A 21,193-nucleotide genomic window follows, 5' to 3' on the forward strand; every position below is an offset into this window, starting at 1 on the left:
GATACTCTAGTTTTGGGCTCATCCATGCTTGTACCTGAGGGCCACCACGAAAACATCCAAGCGTGAACAACAGGGTATGAAGAGCACGCCTGTTGCACCATTCACTTCTAGTCTAACACTAGCTACTTTGTTTTTCTTGTTCAGTTGCAAACCATTTACTGCATCCACAATGAAGATGCAATTCAGCTTCAATGTATTGAATCACCAGCATCAATGCAATCACCCAAGCCTCAGCTGCAGCTGACTCTGCAACAGCTGCCCACGTGCAATTTTGAGCCACATCACCTCCACGAAAACACTTCAGTAGAGGCAAAACTGGGGGTTATTTTGTTGTTAAAAATGTAATGCTATTATCATTCCCTGGAAAATCCTCACACAATGTGTTGCACACTATCATTACAGGGTAGGGGTCATGGCAAACGCACACTCAGTGCATATCAGGTTAAATGACATTAGTTCTCTAAATTTAATACACTCAAGAGTTATAAATGTGATATTTCATTCATTGCTTGTGAAAATTAAATGACGATGCTATACTCCTTTAACAGATAAGAATATTGCTACACTATTTGTAGGAAAAATGTAGGCGGTAGAGTGGGCAGACTGAAAAAAACAAAACAAAATACAAAGAAATTAACAGGAAGATATTATCATTACTGGAGGCAGAAGATTAATGAAAGCACTTTGATAGGCTGCGATTTCAGAAACTGGACTGAAAATGATCTTGGTTACTGCTTAGTTGTGTTGAGCACAAGATGGACTGTGCAAAGAAGAAATAGCAGACCATCTGTAACAGAACTGACATTTTAAATTATGGTTTAATCAATATTTGATAAGTGGGCAAACTACTCTTTACAAAACGAGCACACTACTTTGATTGCATTCCTACTAATATGATTTATATGAGTAATTTATCTTGGGAGATAGCCTCTGCTTTCTTATGGAGTCAAAATGCAGTATCAAAAATCACCATGTGGTGTCACGGAATTCTCTGTTTCTCCCTGAGTCCACAGAGAGGCCTTCATTGTTCTCAGGAGCCACAGTGTCACATGTGGTGTCCTTCCAACAGTCTGCACAGATTGTTATTTCAGGGGACATTGTTGCTACGCAGGACTCAAAAGATCAATATGGCCCTACAAAGTCTGACTGAGGGTATTGATGTAAAGTGTAAAATAGAAATAATAAACCAAGTGGATATTGGTATAGGAGAAATATTGAATGAATTCATATGAATTGAATTCATGCGACATTCATACGACATACGACATTCATCTCCGAAATGCAGTACCTTAAAAATAAAACATTTGTTTTGGTTATTTGGTACTTTTAACCAATATCTAGTTGCAATAAGCCGAGGAACATTATATCATCTTAGTTCAAGTGGTTTCTCCAAGTTTATGTTTGATCATAAGACACGCATTTGTTATGTTGGACCTTACAAAAATGTAAATTAAAAAAAAAGACTGAAGCAGTAGCGCAGTTTTCCTGTTATGTTCGGCTTATAGGGATCATCCTCAAGTCTTGGAGTTCAGCATTTATTTGGTTGGTTTAAAATTTGTTCATTGCATAGAAACATTTATTAATGGGAAATATCTTAATCATGGATAGGTTTAATATATTTTTAGACTTCCAATGAAATAATAGCAGGAGCTTAAAATGAGGGAATATATTTTTAACAATGACAGAAATTAAACACTCTGAGTCAGCGTGTGTTGTAATGCAGTCTAAATTAATGTCGTGTATCATGGACTGACAGATGAAACAGAAGAACTGGGCAGCTTGAGGTTTTTCAAGTTTTATTTCTGTCTTTACTCTTAAGCGGAGTCACCTTTGCTTTGCCTCTGCATCAGCCTTCCATTGGTGAACAAGCCTTTCAAACACACCAACATGGAAATGGATACAGCAGTTACCATAGTACTGTACTGAGCCATAAGGACAAGACTAACGTGGCAGTGGGAGGTGGAGAGGGTGGGGGCACACAGACACTAATACTGTCACCAATCAATCTTCTCTTTAATTAAGGAAAGAACAGATAAACTCAGAACACTCAAAACACATTGTTGCTGCTTCCTACTTAAACAGTAGTAGAGTTAAGGGCTGTGATGCTAAACAGGGCAATAGGGTCACCCTGTGTGTAAAAGAGAGAAGGAGTGAGAGGATGGTTGGAGTGGTCCCTTTCCTGACTTCATTCTGTACAGGATGTTCCTACTCCTTGCTGTGCATGTACTTCAGCAGGTCGACGACACGGTGGCTGTAGCCACACTCATTATCATACCTGGGAAAAGATAAAGTAATCGTTAAGACTCCTTTCACCACTGTCTTGTTTGATCAGTAGAACAGATGGGCAACACTGAAAACGTACCAGGAAATGAGCTTCACAAAGTTGTCATTGAGGGAAATGCCAGCCCCGGCATCAAAAATGGAGGAGTGGGTGTCACCGATAAAGTCAGAAGACACCACCTGGGGATCATAAAAGCCAATGTTATACATAATATTTGGCCTCCTTTTGATATTTCCAATCAATAGAAATAATTTAATGATATTATCCCCTAATATCACAAAGAAAGTGGTCCAAAACAAATGAAAATCCCCCTTTATTACTGGACTGGGATATAACTATAATGATGTAGCCGTGTGTTTAGGATACCTGGTCCTCGGTGTAACCCAGCACGCCCTTCAAGGGCCCGTGTGCGGCCTTCTTGACAGCTTCCTTAATTTCAGCGTAAGATGCAGACTTGGACAGGCGACATGTCAGATCCACCACTGAAACATCAGCCACAGGCACTCGGAATGCCATGCCAGTCAGCTTGCTGGTGACAGACAGTGAGAATCACAATGTATATTAACAGTTCCTCCGTCCTTTACAACTAACCACCTGGTCTTGATTTTAATGTTGGGTTATGGATAAAAGTTTGTGATGTATGGTCTTACCCATTGAGTTCAGGGATGACTTTTCCCACTGCCTTGGCGGCACCAGTTGAGGCGGGAATGATGTTCTGGTGGGCACCACGGCCATCACGCCAGGCCTTGGCGCTGGGACCATCGACTGTCTTCTGAGTGGCTGTGTATGCATGGACTGTGGTCTATGAAAAATAATCACATTGAATAGTCAGCACAGAACATCACCCAAGAACATTCTTTATATCTTTCATGGTAAAACATAACTTGCATTTACGGGAACATACCATGAGTGCCTCCTCGATTCCAAAGTTATCATGGATGACTTTGGCCAGGGGGGCCAGGCAGTTGGTGGTGCAGGAGGCATTGCTGTATAGAGGTAGATTTGGTTACTTACTGAAAATCTCAACCTAGGGTATGTGACAGAACGCAGATCTTTGATATGAATGCATCGGTTATTGTCATGTTACCTGACGATGGTCATGGAAGAAGGATCGTATTTGTCCTCATTAACTCCCATGACGAACATGGGGGCATCGGGTGAGGGTGCTGACACTACCACACGCTGAGCTCCACCCTGGATGTGAGACTGATTGACCAGATGAGAGAGATGAGGGAAAAAAAGGAGAGGGAGAACAAGAAAACAAACAATATTTGACAATTGACAATCAATATTGTGCTGTCAATATATCACAGTATGTGTGTGTACATACAGAGGCCTTCTCAACACTGAGGAAAACTCCAGTGGACTCGACAACATACTTGGCACCAGCACTGCCCCAGGGGATCTCAGCTGGCTTCATGCTGCAGTCAGAAAAGAAACACCATCAGGACATATACAGATGGTTTTCATAGTACAGTAACAAAAAGAAATATCCAAAGATAACAAATATACAGGAGCACTAGAAACTAACTATTTTTGAGTAGTGCATATCACATCTTAATGTTTGGAGTGATGTGATCCTAATAAATCAATAAATGAATAATTGCGTGATAAACCTGGCTATGTAAGAAGGGAAACTTTGCAATGTTCACTGCTCAAAGATGAAGTACTTAATATGGACTTCTCCTGAATAAATCTTTTGTTTGTACTGCCCTCTGCAAAATGCTGATGCCAGCCCTCAATGGATTAAAACAACAGTGGGTGCCAAAGGTATTTCACAGGGCCTGAGGCAACAGACTGCCTCATTCCATCTGAGAGGACTTCACGAAGGATTTTAAAGATCAGCAGGAGGAACTGGAATGAAATGCCTTATCTTACAATGAAATATAAATGTATGAAGGATTCCAATTGGAATATTGGACAGCTGCATATATGAATGTTTATTGCGGTTTATTGGAAGTAAGCCCTTCATGATGTATTAATGGAGTTGTCAAGCTCTGCTGAGCTAGCTGTCAGTATTCATCATCATCATCATCATCACTCACCACTGGAAAACAGAGATGGTGTTGCCATCCACGGTGAGACTGTTACCATCGTGGGTGACTTCTCCATTGTAACGGCCGTGGGTTGAGTCATACTTGAACATGTAGACCTTAAAAGCAGAAAAAGAACGGTAACGGAATTAAGAAAGGAGTGCATTGATGCAAAAAAGGTTCAGATGTTTCTGAGAATAGCATTACAATTCAATAAAATCTCATTCAATTGGGTCTTAATATTTGTTTCAGTAGAATCCATGTTTGGAAATCTGTTTTCACTGACAACATATTGCACATGAGTAACAGGGATGCTCTGGAATGGAATTAAATTGAGATAACTTTGTAAGTATTTGCTCACCATGTACTGCAGGTCAATGAAGGGGTCATTGATGGCCACAACTTTGATGCCTTTCTGAAGGCAGGCCCTCAACACCAGGCGGCCAATACGACCAAAACTGTAGATTGAGAAGGATTAAAAATATACTTAATAAAAATAATTAAAAAAAAACGACAAAAAAATGAAATCTTCCTTCTGAGGAAAAACCATCTCCTCACATGAAACTTTCATACTGGTCTATTCAGACTTTCACATAACCACAGGTTTGGCTTGTAAACCTTAAAACTCACCCATTGATTCCAACACAGAGGTCTGACATGGCTGCTTCTTCCTCGGGGGGATGAGTTACCTAATGGAAATATGAGGAAAAAAAAAATTAAATTATTGATAGATGCTGAAATTACCTCATTATAAGACTTTATCATTAAGTTTAAACATTTGAAGATTGCTTGCCAACAACTAACAACTGCATTCAAGTGGTCGGATAAAGGCAAACAGTAGGCATCAATCATTTAGGTTAACTTTCAGGATTAGTTATGAATGTGAATGAAAATGAAAAGATACATTGACCTTCAGAAAGATCAACAGCAGTGTTAACGAAATCCCCAGCACACGAGGACAGGCAGAGCGACACAGCGGCACATGAGGGTGAAAAAAATCCTACTGGTACTTTAACATGTCGAGCTGAAACAATACAAAACTAACTGAAAGAGGTGGGATTTTTGCATACAGGAGAACAAATAGGCTCAACCTGTGGAAGACCAAGGGTTCTATACTGTGAAATTAAAATGAGCTGTACGAGTGAGGAAGTGTTATATCATGCATGGACATGTTTATGAAAACAATGAAGAGGCATAAACCAAGGGAGAGGTAGGAATGTGACACAGCAGAGAGGAAGCCTGGTCTCGATTCAACAATGTGACCTCCTTCACCCGGTTCTTTCCTCTCCTTTTCAAACAACCCTCTCCAATTTTCTCTTATCCATGCCTCCTCTGTCATCTCCTCCCACTCGCTCTGCCATTCTACCAATTGCCTTTCCTCTCTTTCCTGCTCCATGTCCTTTCACCTCAACTATCTTCAGCATCTCATTGGCTTTAATTCATCTATAGGTTAAGCATGTATTAATATCATTGCTAGTTTTACAATTCACATAACATGTAACTTGCTGATTTATGGATTTCATCTAAAAGAACATCGCAACTCGAGAAAAAAAGATAGCTTCAATGTACCACAACTTATTTTTACAATCTTGAAGACCTGAAAATGTGTTTTACTTCCAGATCTGCAAATGGACACTTCTGTCTGTAAAGGGTCTTCAAAATCTTAGGATTGGGGGATACTACTAAGTCAATTGTAATTTCCCCCCAGGGAACAAATAAAGGTGTTTGAATTTACCAAACACCTGTATTATCCTGTTCTGACACTAGTGTTTGTGTGTGTACATAAAGGGAGACTGTCCTTGAAACTGGTTGGGTGTCATTTTAGACTACGGTAATCTCCTAATCTGTTGTCTGGATACGTGTGTCTGCGAGTGTAGGCGCTTCTCTGCAGGGAGCACATAGGACAGGCTGTCAACCAGATGAAATGCATTATGGGTAAACTTTAAATAGACTAACGGGTGAAACCAGATTAGGTTAACTAATTTCTCCCACATCCTTATACACAATCTCAAACATGAGAAATTAGTAGCAATATTCTGGGTTTATAATGCTTTTAGTACTGCACTATAATAAGATGGGTTACGTACAGTGTATGCTGTATTGCTTGACTGCCAATATGTAGTATGTTGATACTACACAGAGCAGCCATTTTGTCTTCCTGCTGCTGGTTTCCATAAAAATGTCACCAAAGGAGAGTCAGGAAGTAGAGAATGCATATAAATGCAAGACTGGCTGGGAGGACAGTCCTGCAATGGAGTTTTAAATGTGGAGATACACAATTTGACTACTTACTGTCTGGCCTTTGAAAAGGTTTGGTTTAAATTTGTTAGTTGATTTTCACCACAGAAAGTGCTGAATTACTCCATTCAGGAGATGTTAATGTTGGTTTTACTCTTTAATACAAGCGTAGATGTCTATTATCTATCTCACTGTTTGTTTCTGCGGACACTCCCCCTTTTTAAATACTACTGTTGCTAAGATACCCGTGAGACTGTGTAAATGGAATTTCAACGAAAGAAAATTCTGTTCTGTCATTCGATATGAGCTCAACTACCATTACAATGCATACATAAATCATTCAGATTATTGACAGAGGATAGAAGTGTCACCCTCATTCTATTTTATTGATTCAGTTATATTGTAATTTCATGAGGAAGAAAACGTTTATTCCTTTTTTCTAATCATAAGAAAATTTCAGTTAAGACAAGCATTGCTCAGCATAGCTTTAAAAAAATCCAGTGCCGCATCAATATTATACTGAATTTACAGCCTCCAAGGCATTGAACTGTAGGTTCTGGAAATAAGCGAATATTAGTACTATGGTCAAGGATATAAAGCAGAATTAATGTCCAGATGAGCAGACAACACAAAAAAAACACCATACCCAGTCGCTCTTTTGCAGACCTGCACCATAGGGCTGCAAGCCAATCAAGCAAGATCTGGAATTCAGCACACACACTAATGCTGAGAGACAAGTCTCGGCTCACAGGGGCAGCACAGTCTGAGGCGCGCCAGCCAAGTGAATGCTGAGAACATAAATCTTCAAGCTGCAGAGATTTTGTCAACTGCAGTTTCATTATCATAATTAAAGACGAGATCAAAGAAAGTTTCGGGATGTGACACAAGGCCGGTGTACAATTTACAATAAAACAATATGATATTAGAATTAATTTGAATATAAAGGAGGTTTGAATTTATCAAGATGGGCTTGAGCTGCTCTGCCCTCATAAGAGTAAGCTATTCAACTTTTTTTTCGTCTGTACCAAATATCTCACAACTGTATTTTGCAGTTTGCACCAGTATGCACATGTCTCCTTCGTTGCCTTTTTTCTGGCCAAGCAAAAGTTCATCTCCATCTGTTTCTCGCTTCTTATCTTTTTGGTGTGGCACTTCACCTCCATTTTTTTCCAACCACCCAAACTAAAAAATTTAAATACAGCATCCCCCCACAGCCCCCCTATTTGTTAGTCTTGCTATTCTTTGTCTGACGAGTCCCGCTCATTCAGCACACCCTGCACTCCCTCTAAGCTGCGACCCATTTTCCTCTCATAAGCCTTGTTTAAGCAGTGGGGGTGCAGGACGGGGGGCATCATGGCTGCATGCTTGCACCTGCACTGATAGGACTTCTGGGGTAGAAATGGTTGAAGAAACGACAGAGACAGCTTGATTGTTTGATTTAATAAGCAATTTGAAAAATTAACCTGGGTGATTTTGTACCAGATTGCCTGCTTATCCCTTTTAAACAAAAGGCTGTTGTAGTATTTGTATCAAGGGAGTATAAATTCGGATTAAAGGTGGTCTACTAATCTCTTCATGCCTCCATCGCCTCATTTATTTAATTTGTCAGGGAAAGAATGAAGTCCCAAACCCTGGTCTAACATTTCCTACCCACGATGCTGATCCCGCCTTCCTCCTCCCCTCCTTCAATGTCCTGCCCATTCATAGGTTCCTCTAGCTTTCTATTCCTCCATCACACCCTACTTCTCAACAGTACTTTTCCACTGCAGTGGACTGAATGGCTATAAGCCAGACAAACTATCCAATGAGGTTTTCTTTTTTAAGTCCCACCCAGCTCAAGACCAAACAAGTTTGAGGCAGTTACTCTCATACTGTGCATTCACTCTCCAGTTATATTGAGTCAAACTTTGCAGTGCCTGAAACTTAAGAGGGTGACTAAAGCTCTCCATTTGCTCGTCTCTTCCTTTCTTGGCCATGTGCTCTGTAGCTACTTCTTTTTTCCCCTTTTTAACAGCCACATCAGTTAGGCAATGTCACCTTACTGCCATAAAGTAGTCCGTTACATTGTCCTTCATGATATCAGATGCATTTACACACTGAAAGGTTGCATATTCATTAAACACTAGCTCCTGCTGACAGAAAGACCCATGCACTATACTCTAAATTCTATTTATGGAATCAAAAATAATACAAAACAATGAAACAAGTAATCTTATGAATAAATATAGTTGGATGGAATACGCAGTTAAACACAATCCAACCGTTGTAAATAATTGAGAGGTGTTCTGTATTACACTGCAGTAGATTAAATAGGAGAGACATGTGATGACTCTGCAGAAGAAGTGCAGGACACAAACTCAGACAAAGAAACATGCACATGTGCGCATGCACACACACACACACCTTCGAGCCTCTGTTAGCAGGCAGATTACAGATATCCATTCGTTTTAAATGACATTACTATCAGTTCATGACGCACTATCTCCAGATACAACATACGTTACCCCATAATGGCTATTGAGGAAACACCTTTCTGCACTGTAAAAGTGTACTTTCCCAGTTGAGTTGAGTAAGGATTTGTCATTTTGAAATTACATTAGTGAAGTGTGCTGAGTCATCCAACACTTTATTTATTAATTTTTTTAAACACACATGCAGGACACAATGACAGGTTGGAAAATAAACTAGAAAGATGACAGACACTCTATAAACACCGACCTAAAAACCAAATGGCCTTCCAGTGCAAATAACATCCTGGGGGAAAAATGCACTCCAGAATATAATAGGTATTGATAATTTCATGTCTGTGTGTTCACTCATATACAGGTCAGTTAAATGTCATGTTGAATTTGTTCTCTTATTTAGCCCAACAAAAATATTGCTGATGAACATCCTGCAGCAAACACTTGAGAGCCCAAGCCACACCTCTGATCAGTTGCATATAAACCCATATAGTGTTGGATGTCAATATCATCTCAATGACATGGTAACATAACATGTCTGTTGCTGGTGGTGCTCAAACTATTTTCTTTGCCGCAAAACTTCTTCCTCAGCAAAGGGGCACTGACGTTTACATATCTGACATAAAGCTGACACCCTGCTCTGCAGCACTTAAGAGTAAGCATAACAAATGTCACACTAAGCTAACTTATGCAAACGAGATGTTTTTTGTAACCTCATCTATAATGCCTTTGAAATAAGTCCATAATTTTTTTACATTTTTTTTTGGATTTTTTGATACTTTTTAATATCATCAAAATACACTGAGTGAATGTTTGGAAAGAAACATGTTGCCTAAATGGCACAGAATATATGTGTGCTTTGACTTAATTGACTTTCAGCTTATATAAATAATAATGGAAAAGTAATTGCCGATTACTGAATCATCCACACAATGTCCAATATATCTGGAAACATATTTGTTTGGCTTTGACATGGCTTAACATCCTTGTGACAGTTCTAGGCCTTGAACGTATAGGCAGAGACTGGAAAGCAAATTTCTAGCAGGTATATCATTTATATATGCGTTTTTGCAGCTTCAGAGCATCACGGCAGCAGCACTGGGCCTTCTCTGACCTTCCTTAGCTGGTGTAATGACCTTCAAGAATGCAACAAGGTTAGACATAGCTGCATCTTGGTGTACCACACCTACAGGAACTGAATGACACATCAAGAACATCATGTAACCACAGTTACTCCACACAGCACCAAATTCCTACTAATTGGATGATTTATTTTAGCAGCGAGATAAAGTGGCCTTTTGGCAACATATCGGGTTTGAAAGAAAATATATTTCCAAACCGATGATTCTGATATTTTTTTTGTTGCTGCTTGAAACACGCAGGTCTAAAATCGCATCTACTGGTCTGCCGAATGAAGCAAGATTCTGCGACACCCACCTCCCTCTCTGCCCTTCAAAGGATCGCTATCAGCGCTCCTTTAGTCATCTTTGATAAGAAGTAGAACCGGGGCTTTTTAGCCTGTTCGAGTTTGCATTAATTCGAAGGCCATTTCCCGTGATTGCGCGAAATCAACCGTCTCATTTCGACATTGCCAGACTTCATCACGTAGATCCAAGGCTGCACGTAGCTGAACCTGCGGCCACGTCCGTGGATTCATTCGGTGTACCAGCTTTATCACAACTGATACGCCGAGATTGTGACAGCGAGGTGGGCACCATCCATGGCTGTAATAGATTTTACGTGAAATATATATATTTTTTGATAATCTGGGTTTTACTTGGATGCAATGTTTCAAACGCTGCTATTGTAATTTGAAAAGGGTTACGTAACATGGAGCCTAATCCACTTCCGCAAAGATGCAGCAGTGTGAGCCGATAATGTCACGTTCTCCGTTCGGTGCTTTACACTTCAAGTGTGCAAATTTGTTACGACCAACTGTGATTTGCATTTCATTAAAACGAGTTTTCTTTGAGTTTTAATGTATCGCTGCTGTGATGACTCAACAACGCGTGTATTTCGAAGGAACTAGGTTTCCAGACCGCATCACTTCCTGCACGAAGGGCTTCCTTTTCCTGATGTGCATTAGCATTTAACCATATTATCGGTCGACTTTTATTTGTAAATGTCGCTAGGTCACCCCTCATCCTCTGGCCTGCTTTTGTGCCACCTCCAATTGATACCTAGCAGTTTAAAATGAACGTAGGGAGGGATAACTGCGAATTCTACCACAATTAATATCGCAGGCTAACGCCCGTCAAATCTAAAGAGGAAGCTAAAGGGCAGCCAATGTCGCTCCATCACCGATTTAAGTGTTTTATGTCAATTCGCACTGCGTGGTATGAAAAAAGGCCGGAATGCGCCAACGAAAAAGCCGGGGTTTGGGTCACGGTCATCTCTCTTGGCAATTTCCAAGTCGTTTTTTTTTTTTGGTAAATATGTGTTTTGTAGCAGCAAAAAAAACGTCTATTCGACGATGCTAAGCGAGGCTAACATCCTTACCTTTCGGGCGGTGCTTCTTCAGTCTGTGTGCGCAGTGTCTGCTGCCGCCTTCGGTTTTATACCGCCCAGTGCCATTGGGAGCCTGGTCGCCATGGCGACGTGACGTCTTAACCATCCTTGCTAGAGTCCATTCTGAACGCGGGGCTTCACACGGCCTCGCCGGGGCTGCCAGCCAGACGGACGTGATTCACTTGACATCACACTCACATGCTCCGGTGAAATGAAAAATGGGCGAGGGAGAGACACTGAGATGTCCTCCAGTGCATCTGCTGGTGATTTTGACATGTTTTGGGGGTGAGACAGAAATCTGCATCTGTGATAAAATACATCATCTGGTCACTGTTTTGTAAAGATCTGCATGATTCCATGTCTAACTGCATTGATCTGTGGAAGACTGCTGATTTGTTGGCCTGCCCCTCTGCCACCATGTATGGGATTCCATATGCACTGAGGTTGCGCTGTTATGTAAGATGCAGTGAACCATCTCACGGTCAAATGGATGCAAGCTGCAATGTGTGCAGCATTAATTCGGGATATATGCAGTCTCCCTCTCTTTCCACCATTCTTTTCTCATATACCGTACATGGTATTCTTATCTTTTCTGGTGACACATCCCCTGTGTCTGATGTAACAACACGTGTCTCACTGAAAATGAGGCTACGTGCAGCAGGATGTTGTCATGGGAAATCCCTGCAGTGCAGTGCGCTGCACTGCAGATGACCAACAGGGACATATTCACTCTCACATTTCGTCATCAGTGCTCTTGTTGAATCTCCCTCACCAACCGTATGTACATGGCTAACTGTTGCAGATAACACTCCCCTATAGTCTAAATGTCATTGATGATTTTGTGATGTGTTTCTATCATCCATCCACCCATCCATTATCCTTGTGTATCTATCTATCTATCTATCTATCTATCTATCTATCTATCTATCTATCTATCTATCTATCTATCTATCTATCTATCTGTCTATCTGTCTGTCTGTCTGTCTGTCTGTCTGTCTGTCTGTCTGTCTGTCTGTCTGTCTATCTATCTATCTATCTATCTATCTATCGATCTGATCTTCACAATGGAATGTTGAAAATGTGCCTCGAATCAAATCTTTGTTATGACACTGTTGCACCATCTAGTGGAAAAATAAAGACATTACAGAGATTAGTGAGAGCTGGAAAGGTAATTGAAAATGAGTACATTTGCAAGTAATGCAGCCTCAGGGCGGTGTGGACCAGTGTCTCCCTCTTTCCTTCTTCCCAGATAAATGCAGAGGGTTGCACCAGGAAGGGCATCCAGCATAAAGGTTTTGCCAAAAACTAACATGTAAATCAAACCCAAGAATCTCATATCAGATCGGTCGATGCCCTGGTTAACAATAACAGCCATTGGTACCAATGACCTACAGGGTACCGGTGGAAATTGGGCGACTGCAGGTCCAAGAAGGAGAGGAGGAATGCGTGTTTGGAAGAAGGGAGAGAAGAGGAAAGGAAAGAGCCTGGGACTGAGAGTAGAAACTTTGAATATTGGGACGATGACAGGAAAAGGTAAAGAGTTGGTCGACATGATGCAGAGAAGGAAGGTGGATATACTGTGTGTCCAGGAAACCAGGTGGAAAGATAGTAAGTCTAGAAGCTTAGGAGCAGGTTTTAAGTTGTACTATCATGGTACTGACAAGAAGAGAAATGGAGTAGGAGTTATCTTGAAGGAGGAGTTTGTTAGGAACGTTTGAGAGGTGAAAAGAATGTCAGATAGACTAATGAGTCTGAAATTGGAAACTGAAGGTGTGATGCTCAGTGTTGTTGGTGCTATGCCCCGCAGGTGGGATGTAAGTTAGAGGAGAAGGAGAAGTTCTGGAACGAGTGAGATGAAGTGATGCAGAATATCCCCAGAGATGAGAGAGTGGTAATTGGTGCAGATTTGGTAACCAGGATAGGAACGCAGAGAGAAAGATGGTGATACACAATGCAAAAAGGATGGATATGGCTGTAGTGAACCCTTTTTTTTTTTTTTTTTTTTTTTTCAGAAAAGGCAGGAACATAAGGTAACTTATAAGAATGGAGATAGACGAAGAAATAACTTTACTGTCACATTCAGTTACACTTAGAGTGCAACTTCAGTGAAATTTGAGCACTGCATTTAACCCATCATGGATGAACCTTGAGCAGAAGGCAGCTAAGGAACAGTGCCAGGGGAGCAGTTGTCTGCTCAGTGTCTTGCTCAACAATACTTTGACAGGCTAGGAGGAACCGGGAATCAAATCCTGGAATGTTGGGTTCTGCGGACGACCGCTCTAACCCCCCGAGCCATGCGGCACGCAGGTAGAAAATATCTTGTATAGACGAGGTAACCTCGAAGAGATCAGTGACTGCAAAGTAGTTGTAGGTGAGTGTAGCCAGACAGCATAGGATGGTGGTTTGTAGGATGACTCTGGTGACGAGGAAGATCAAGAGGACAAAGGCAGAGCAGAGGACAAAGTGGTGGAAGCTGAAAAGGGAGGAGTGTTGAATGGTTTTCAGGGAGGAGTTGAGAAAGGCTCTGAGTGGTCAGGGAGAGCTTCCAGATGACTGGGCAACTACAGCTAATGTGATCAGGGAGACAGGTAGGAGAATACTTGGTGTATCATCTGGAAGGAAAGTAGAAAAGGCGACTAGGTGGTAGAATTTGGAAGGGCGGGAGTATATACAGAGAAAGCGGTTAGCAAAGAAGAAGTGGGACACTGAGTGGACTGAAGAGAACAGACAGGAGTACAGGGAGATACAGTGTAAAGTAAAGACAGAGGTAGCAGAGGCAAAACAAAGGGCGTACGATGACTTGTATGCTCGGTTGGACAGTAAGGAGGGAGAGAATGATCTATACAGGTTGGCAAAAAAGAGAGATACAGATGGAAAGGATGTACTACAGGTCTGGGTGATTAAGGTTAGAGAGGAAAATGTATTAAGAGATGCTAGAAGAGTGATGGGATGATGGAAAGAGTACTTTGAAGAGCTATGAATGAGGAAAATTAAAGAGGCAATGGTAGAGGAAGTGACTGTTGTAGACCACAAAGTAGCAGATATTAGTAAAAGTGAAGTGAGGGAGGCATTGAAGAGGATGAAGAGTGGAAAAGCAGTTGGTCCTGATGATATACCTGTGGAGGTATGGAAGTGTCCTGGGTGTACAGTTTCTGGCTAGATTATTCAGCAGGATCTTGGAGAGTGAGAAGATGCCTGAGGAATGGAGAAGAAGTGTGATGGTGCCCATTTTTAAGAATAAGGGGGATGTGCAGAATTGTGGGATAAAGTTGATGAGCCATACAGTGAAGTTATGGGAAAGAGTAGTGGAAACTAGACTAAGAGCAGAAGTCAGCATTTGTGAGCAGCAGTGTGGCTTCATGCCTAGAAAGAGTACTGCAGATAGAGTATTTGGTTTGAGAATGCTAATAGAGAGGTACAGAGAAGGCCACAGGGTGCTGTTGTGTTTTTGTAGAGCTAGAAAAGCATATGACAGGGTGCCAAGTGAGGAACCCTGGTATTATAACCCTGGAAAGTCTGGAGTAGAAGAGAAGTATGTTAGACTGGTGCAGGACATGTATGCTAGCTGTGAGACAGTGGTGCAGTGTGCTGTAGGTGTAACAGAGAAGTTCAAGGTGGGACTTCTTCAGGTATCAGCTCTGAGCCACTTCTTGTTTGCAGTGGTGATGGACAGGTAGATAAGGTTTGAGAGCAATCGCCATGGACCATGATGTTTGCAGATGACATTGTGATATTTAGCAAGAGCAGGGAACAGGTTGAGGAAAATCTAGAGCGGTGGAGGTGTGCTCTGGAAAGGAGAGGAATGAAAGTTAGTCGCAGCAAGACAGAATATGTCTGTGTAAATGAGAAGAACCCAGGTGGAACGGTGAGGCTACAGGGAATGGAGATCAAGAAGTTGGAGGATTCCAAGTATTTAGGGACAACAGTCCAGAGCAATGGAGAGTTTGGAAAAGAGGTAAAGAGACGGGTTCAAGCAGGTTGGAATGGGCGGAGAAAAGTGTCAGGCGTACTATGCAATAGAATACTATCAGCCAGAATGAAAGGAAAGGTGTACAAGACAGTGGTGAGACCAGCGATGCTGTATGGCCTAGAAACTGTTACAATGATGAAAAGACATGAGGCAGAACTAGAGGTCACAGAGATGAAGATGCCCAGGTTCTCTTTGGGAGTGACTGGGATGGATAGAATCAGGAATGAGTCCATCAGAGGAACAGCACACGTTAGATGTTTTGGAGAGAAAGTCAGAGAAGCCAGACTGAGATGGTTGAGCCATGAACAGAGGAGGGACAGTGAATATATTGGTAAATGGATGTTGGAATTGGCATTGCCAGACAGGAGGTCTAGGGGAAGACCAAAGAGAAGAATTATGGACGAAGTGAGAAAGGATATGAAGAGAGTTGGTGTGAGAGAGGAGGATCCAGAGAATAGGGTTAGATGGAGAAAGGTTGATTAGCTGTAGCGAACCCTGAAGGGAAAAGCCCGAAAGAGACGAAGAAGAAGAAGGAGGAGGAGGAGGAGGAGGAGGAGGAGGAGTACATTTGTAAATAAATCTATGAAATAGAATGGAGACTTTGTATAAAAAAATATCATAAAAGAAAAGGAAGGTATATAAAAATAATTGAAGAATGCATTAAAATCAAAAAATTAAAATGAAGGGGAAAAGTAAATATGATTGTCTAGTGTTGAAGCACCAGTCACTTTGAAGAACACATAGTATAGGATAATGGTGCCAGCAAAGAGGGGCTTAAAGAAGTACAATTTTAGTTCTTGAAGGGGCTAAAGCACCTCTCAGATCTAAGAGGCTCAAAACCGGCTGGATGCTCCTTGTCTGCTTCCATCTTCCTTTAACCATAGGTGTCCTAAGGTTTACCACTTATTAGACCTGCCGTTGATGCAGGTAAGGATGCTGTAAGGCACGGGTGTCCAAACATTTTGCAAAGAGGACCATATTTGTTGAGGTGAAAATGTGTGAGGGCCGCCCATTCAGCCTGATATTCTTTGAGGCATTCGTGCTTTCGTCACAGGTCACAAGCTAATGAAAAAAGAGTCAAACTCTGCTCCTTTGGCCTCCAATTGTCCCGTAATGTCAGATAAAATGCCTTCAATTCTCTGTACCACAGTGTTACAACCCAGGGAAACGTTAACAAACTCTTGTTTCTCCTCAGGACAAATTTTCTCCACCATTTTCATCACGCAGTCTTGAATAAATTCACCCTCAGTAAAAGGTTTGCAGTGTTTGGAAATCAGCGTTGCTACCTCGTAGCTTGCCTTTGTGGAATTTTCATTTGATTTGCGGGCTCTTGTAAAAAAAAGCGCTGCTGTGCCGTTAAAACAGCTTCCAGTTGCTTCAATTTTTCGCTATGTTCGTTCCCATTTAGATTGTTGTAGTTTGCGTGTTTCGTCTGGCGGTGCCTCTTGATGTTGAATTCCTCGAAAACAGCCACAGTCTCCTGGCATATTAAGCAGACACAGTTGTTTTGTCTTTCGGTGAAAAAATCCTCCAATTTCCACTTGTCCTGAAAGCGGCGGCCCTCGCTGTCAACTTTCCTTTTTTTAGTTACAGTCGTCATTTTTTAAAAAGGGCTGGAGAGGATCACAAAATGCCCTTTGACCCCTGTGACAAGGGGCAATGTTTTCCACGGCCATAGTGTGGCCTAAGCTCTACTGCCATCTTCTGGGGAAATTATAAGATAGCTTTTTGTACATTTTCATACTGTGGTCAACAGTGCTGGCGGCTGCATATTATTGATTTTATGACAGAGGCTGCGGGTCGGTGTAAATTTGGACACGGGCCGTATTTGGCCCGCGGGCCAGACTTTGGATATGCCTGCTGGAAGGTCTAATTAATCTACAGGGACAATAGCAGGCAGGATATTAAAAATTAAAACAAAATTAAACAAAATTAAAGCAACTTAGCACTAGATGATGACAACGATGAGCTCATTTTTTCATATTGTGACTCAAAATATTTCAAGACTGAGAACAGATTCGTCACTCGATTACAGTTTTCACTTTACACACATTCAATGGAAAAATTACATAAACTCATAACATTATCACGGTCACTTTTTCATGACTGGGTTACAAAGACAAATGCTGTGACTTGCAAATGACTCCATCATTTTTCAGATGCAGGTTCTTCTTTTCTTCAATAGAGGGCAATCTTGTCCTTGATATTGCATATAACTGAGGAGGATCATTGTTCATTTTAATGTCGCTTCCGTTTTAAAACAGACCAAACAGAATGACGTTCAAAAGAATATCGTTATCAAGCTTTTATAACGATCAAGTGGCAAATCTGTCTCAAGAATCAATTGAAGCTGTTTTTGTGAACATTTTAAATGTCAGAAATTACTTGATATTTGGGACGTCTGATGACACAAAATAGGTCACTATTAACCTGAGAGAAAATTAAATATACAATCCTTTTACAATCCATTCCCGTTAAAAACATAAATTAACATTTTTGTTTCTTTATCTAAACAAAACATCCATCTTTATCAGTAGAGTTAAGAGGTGCCCGGATAAAGCTTGCTTTCACTACAGTCGCACTTATGTGCCCATGGACTAGTCTCAGAATTTATCTTGGTAGGAAGAAAAAGGCAGCGAAGCAGGGAATGGGAACACACAGTTGCAGGATAATCCATGCTCTCATGATGGACAGCCTCCTGCGGACAGGTTCAGAACATAAATTGTGGGCTCCCCCCATGGACAACGCTGGGAGCTAAGGCCCCCTCACCAAGTAAATAAACACCTGGTTTCTCCGTGTCACTAGTTCCAAGTACTTTATCAGGATTATTTGATACTAGAGCCACTCAGAAATGCAGCAACAAGGCCTGATATAAATTTAGACCACACAAAATACATTAAAAAAAAAAATGTCATTCATACATTTTTAATTTAACAGCTTGACCCTTTGTTTTCATTTATGCACAGTGGTTTCATGATAACTGTGTCCTCTTACTTTAATGAACTGAACTTTCACAGAAAACAGGAAAATGTCCTTATACTGGTGGCAGAGAAGCACTATTCATTTGTACCATGGTTTCAGCCAATAAATCCACCGGTTGAATATTAAATCTAAATCAAACAGCCATAAAATAGGCATCATCTGAGAGGCAACCTGACATCGCGGTGGTCCTTCATCGCTTGGCATATTGTAAATGGACCTCAATAGGATTTCATTAAAGCTCAGATAGTTGGGTATTACTTAGTTGAATAAATAGCATATGTATAGTTTACATGTCAAGTTCTTAAGACAATATCTGGCTTATTTAGATGTTAAAATACAGATAGAAAAAAGATGATCAAGGAAGACAAACCCTGAGATGCTCCGGCCGCGTTCCATGTTCACAATAACCACCTTGGACCAAAGAAGCAACATTATTAAGTAAGTAACTACACTTTACAGAGCGCCAATTGCAGAAAATGTGGGACACTGAGTCAGCTTGGATGCGTCCCATCACATTAAAGAGAGGGATGATACCAGCTTGTTTTGGAAAAGTGGGCTGTGCATAGGACTGTGGAATTTCCCGCCATAGAATTCTCCCTATTTGTGCACTGATAGAAAGTTTTCCTGCGAGGAGTTGGAGATCGTAGGCCTGTCAGTGTGCGAATTTGATGTCTCTGTTAGATGTCATGAATGCAGCATGTCTGCACATCACCAGCGACCGTTCCAGGGATGGCCGCTGCACCATGCACCGATATTTCTCCCCAGTGCGTTAAACAGGGGGAAAAATCAGATGTGATGAAAATCTCTGGCCAGACTTACAAAAGGACAGGATGTCCACCAAGAACTCAAGAAGTTTTGGGGTTATGTAATGTGAAAAGGTACAGCTTGTTGCTTTTCACTGAACCTGTGGAGGGTTTTTCATTACTGCATTTTTGTGGCTAAATTGTGTTCATTGGGCATGACTTTATTTGAAAGATATAAGGAAAACTATTTTCACTGCACCACACTGCTAGTACACTAATTTGCTGCATTTGTCTGTTGCACTGACATAGAAGGTGGCAACCGCACAACAGTTGGTCGGAACCAATGCCGCAGCAATTCAACTTACCTCGAACAACAGACTCAACATTATGGATCATTAACGCTTTTAAACATTCTGACCAGTACAGCTCAAAGTTTTCATTTTGGTGGCTTGCTTTGCTTATCAAAACAATCACCCGGTTTTTAGAAAAAAAAGCTGAAACGGTTCTCTGATACTAACTACTTAATACAAACAATATGTCCCGACACCCTAAAAAAAAGAAGTTTTTTTAATATACTCCTAATTCTTGCACACCCAGACCAGCTGTAAAAGTGGGGGAAAAACTTAAACCAATTTAAATGAAAAGATCCTGCCGTAGTTAGCGGGCTCCATATACACAGTATATGAAATCTTAGATCAAGGTGTAGCCATGTTTGCCATTCATAAAGCTGACTTCCTTGTGATATTTAAGTATCTTTCCTCCATAAACCAAAGATTATGTGTTGGAAATGAAAACCACCTGTGTAGCATGACAATGTATTTATTGATATTTAAACTTCCCTTTGTAAACTGTCAGCTGAAAGGAGCCACTAGCTCTTAATGACAAATCTTTCATATTCATCTCCTCGCACTACTTAACAGGAAATTTCAGTCTGACTAGAGGTGTGTGTGTCTGTGTGTGTGTGTGTGGGTGGGTGGGTGCATGCAGATGTGAGGCTTTCCTACATGCAAAACATAAGAAAAACAAACCATTTGTCATTTTGGTCCAAACTTCTAAAATAATTTCCACATGTTCCATTTATGTTAGGGTTTTAATAGCCAAAGCATTATGTCTAATTTTCACGGTTACATTATTCCACACGTGTATGATTGTGTCTGGTATAGGTTTTCTTTGCATTCTCAACCCACTATGAGTGATTTAAGGTATTCTTAATTTCCAGTGCTTGAACAGTTCAACACACCGAGCCCATGGTACCAGTAAACCAACCTGCTGACCCCTTAGGCAAAGAGTTGTCCCACTCTGATAATATTTTCATAGACTGTGATTTGTAAGTGTTTAAGGGCGTACTAATCAAAAATTTATACTCAGGTCAGGAGTGATTCAGCATCACTCAAGCCCAGCTTGGATAGAGGAGCAGCATTTAGTTAGAGTTAAGACACCAAGTTTTTTTATTTCCCCTTTTTTTTTTTCCAGCATATTTGCTTTTGAAATTAATCTGCAGTGGAAAATACAAAGACAGGTTGAAATGGTTTTGGTTAAAATATTCCAAGGCCATTTTTGGTTATATTAAAGCACTTGACAACATCTAACCATGGCGTGTGCTCTGGCCTGCTGATTTTCCAGAATTTTCAAAACGTTTCCGGCAAAACTCAAAGTTGGTAAAATGTAAGAGTTGCCAAAATTTGAATATTTATTTGAAGGTGGAATAGTTCTGCTGGTTGGGTAAAACCGCCCAGAGAGCGTGAATTCATCCAAATTCTTTGCAGTAAATATTTAGTGTCTCCTCAGAGACAGTTTATGTCCTGTAGACTTCAGCAACCTTGAAGGCAATCTGTTCTAGGAAAGGAATGATGCACAGACAACAGCATTCAAAATAACTGAATATGTACAATAAGAAAAAAAAATTGACAAAAATTCAGCTGTTAAGTAGCAACAGGTGAAAGAATCCCTGAGTAATGATAAAACAATTTTTCTAA

General features: G+C 40.9%; 1 protein-coding gene across 1 annotated transcript; it reads right to left on the minus strand.

Annotated features, from left to right (window-relative positions):
* Positions 1–1,779: 1,779 nt before the first annotated feature.
* Positions 1,780–11,612, minus strand: gapdhs (glyceraldehyde-3-phosphate dehydrogenase, spermatogenic). The gene is made up of 11 exons (XM_086154555.1): positions 11,514–11,612; positions 4,945–5,003; positions 4,676–4,772; positions 4,327–4,433; positions 3,612–3,702; positions 3,369–3,487; positions 3,186–3,267; positions 2,932–3,083; positions 2,648–2,810; positions 2,363–2,460; positions 1,780–2,275 (listed from the first exon to the last, which is right to left on the minus strand). Exons 2-11 carry the CDS (start codon positions 4,971–4,973, stop codon positions 2,206–2,208), a joined length of 1,008 nt encoding a protein of 335 aa, XP_086010681.1. The 5' UTR covers positions 4,974–5,003; positions 11,514–11,612; the 3' UTR covers positions 1,780–2,205.
* Positions 11,613–21,193: the final 9,581 nt, after the last annotated feature.

This window comes from Fistularia commersonii, chromosome 11 (assembly GCF_037954325.1).
Source record: "Fistularia commersonii isolate RoL2024-O1a breed Wild chromosome 11, RoL_Fcom_v1.0, whole genome shotgun sequence".
Taxonomy (NCBI): Eukaryota; Metazoa; Chordata; class Actinopteri; order Syngnathiformes; family Fistulariidae; genus Fistularia; species Fistularia commersonii.